The sequence below is a fragment of the Morone saxatilis genome, unplaced genomic scaffold (assembly GCF_004916995.1).
Source record: "Morone saxatilis isolate NCDOM2014 unplaced genomic scaffold, NCSU_SB_2.0 Contig4, whole genome shotgun sequence".
NCBI lineage: Eukaryota > Metazoa > Chordata > Actinopteri > Moronidae > Morone > Morone saxatilis.
Window position 1 is genome coordinate 16917735 of NW_023339984.1, and position 2259 is coordinate 16919993.

Below are 2259 nucleotides of genomic sequence, written 5' to 3' on the forward strand. Positions count from 1 at the left end.
GTGTGTGTGTGTGTGTCAGGAGGAAGTTTGCACAGATTAGATGTATTTATTTAAAATGTAATAATTATTCAGGCCAATAAATGTAAGTAAGTTAATCAGTGACAACAAAACAGGCAATTCTGTCACACTGTGACTTCAGCTGCTGTTTTTCTTTCACCAAAATAAACTAAAGCAGCTTAATCTTTACCAACATCTGCTCTGTTTGTGTCTCTGTCCTCCCGCAGGTCGGTGACATCATAACGCAGGTGGAGCCCGTGGATGAGCAGTGGATTTTGGGAATTGTGAGCGGGAAGCGTGGGCTCGTGCCTAAAAACTACATTTCACTTCTCTGATGAGGAAAAAATCCTGAAAACAGCCAACAGGAGAAAAAAAAAGCTGGAAAATAACTCTGTGAACAGGTTGGTTGTGAACTGGCGACCACTCCCCGCCTGGGAACACATCGGAGAGTTTTCCCGCGGGCTGCGAACACGTGGACACGAACATGAATTCTGATCCAGTGTTTGTTTGTTTTTCCCAAAAACTTTTCAGGCAGTTTTTAATGACACAAAAACAGCCTGCTCAGTTTTTATTGGTTACTAAATTGGAGAACTCTGAGATGTTATTGGATCGTCTCTTTGCTTGGAAACCCCTGACCTCACGTCGCCCCTGGCAACTGAGACCTGCGGCGCCTTAATGATGCCGTTAAACTGGCGTCACGCCGTCGATTTCCGTCTCAGCGGCGTCCTGTCGGGTTGCAATTCCTTCACAGACTCCGCGAGCCGTTTCTCCACCTGGATTGGATTCAACTCGTCCGTCTCACTGTTTGGATCGTTAGTCGTGGACCAAAAATCGAACCCTGAAACTCCCAAAGCTCAACTTTATGTCGCCCTGAACAAGTGTTAAAGGTTCACATCTATTCTGGAATGACATGGCTCGACATCCGCTTCAAAGAGCCGCTTTTTAAACTTCTACTTTCTCCTCTTTGTGCCTGACTACAGATGGTTAACGTAGACTGTTTTATTATGCGTCAGTGAATACATTTTCAGGCCATCTTGCAGTATTTGAACTTGAAAAGCCTCAACTCAGCAGGTTTAGAGAGGAGGACTAATTCACTTCAACTAAACGTACATTTATCTTTTAACGCAGTGTACCATGAAGAACATTCCTCTCATCCTGAGCCCGAGGAGATTAGGAAGCTGAATAAAAACTGAATAATGTGGAGCTCTAAGCTGATCGGCTGCTGGGCTTTTTTGGGATTTTAATAGTAACAGTAGAGAGACAGACAGGAAGGTGAGTGTGAGCTGTAGGCAGATTGTTGGTTCCTCATCGATCTGAGGGCCGAAAATTGCCACTTTTGAGACAGGAAATAGTCGGGCGTCGTCAGTTTAGTTCAAATTAACCGTTAGAAGATACCTGTAGCTATTTATAAAAGTCTTGTTTTGTTGCACAGAAGATTTTTAAATGTTTTTTGTTCCACATTCCCTAAGCTTTGAGGTTTAAACTGGATCCTTTCACATAAAGAACACCTGATTATACATCACTGCTGACAGTTTTTCATCATTTCTAACACACAGCGAGGTGCGGACCAGTGTGAGCTCAACGTCTTTCACTTGCCATGAAAAGGTTTGCTGATTAAAGCACAAAGAACTGGATAGAAGCTGTGCGACACTGTATTTAAAGTTTGATGCATTTTGGAAAATAGTTGTCAGTGATGCATACATCATTTATATTTAACAGATTTAACAGAACATGCAACTAGAACTTGACACTGAGAGCGAACAGCTCAATAAAAACAAACAAAAACACAAACAATAACCGTTCATGGAGCTCCGTCATACACTACAAACTTTCGCCCGTGGTTTGTGAACCTATTTTGAAAGATGTTTTATATAAAAATAAGCTTTAACAATCACATGTGGTACTTAAAGATATCGTTATAGTTTATAGTAGTTAAAATATCATGTAACACACAACTCAAACAGACTGAACCAGGAACTGCTGTGAAGACGGTTTGCTGGCGAAGGCTAAAAGTTGTGAAATTAAGGAAGTTAAAAGCAATTTTACGCCCACATTAGTTCATGTTGGATTTCCTGCAGTTAAACTGAGGCAATAGGAAGTGTGTTTGTTACAAGATTGTCGTACTGAACTTTTTGTCATCATCATGATTCAGCTGTTTGAGATGTAAAGCTCGAGCTGTAGTTTTATAAAAATGTACTGTACTTCCCTATTTCACCCAATATGTTTCTCAAAAACAGAATCTCTCGTTTCCAGACTTAATAT

The 2259-nt window shown here is 41.0% G+C and overlaps 1 protein-coding gene across 1 annotated transcript in view; it reads right to left on the reverse strand.

Moving 5' to 3' along the window:
* The window catches only part of LOC118338517 (formin-like protein 7), a 15082-nt gene that overhangs the window by 4129 nt on the left and 8694 nt on the right, over positions 1 to 2259 (reverse strand). Inside the window, exon 3 of the mRNA XM_035675828.1 lies at positions 192 to 306. Coding sequence (XP_035531721.1) covers positions 192 to 306 — 115 coding nt within the window. The remainder of the gene's footprint in view (positions 1 to 191; positions 307 to 2259) is intronic.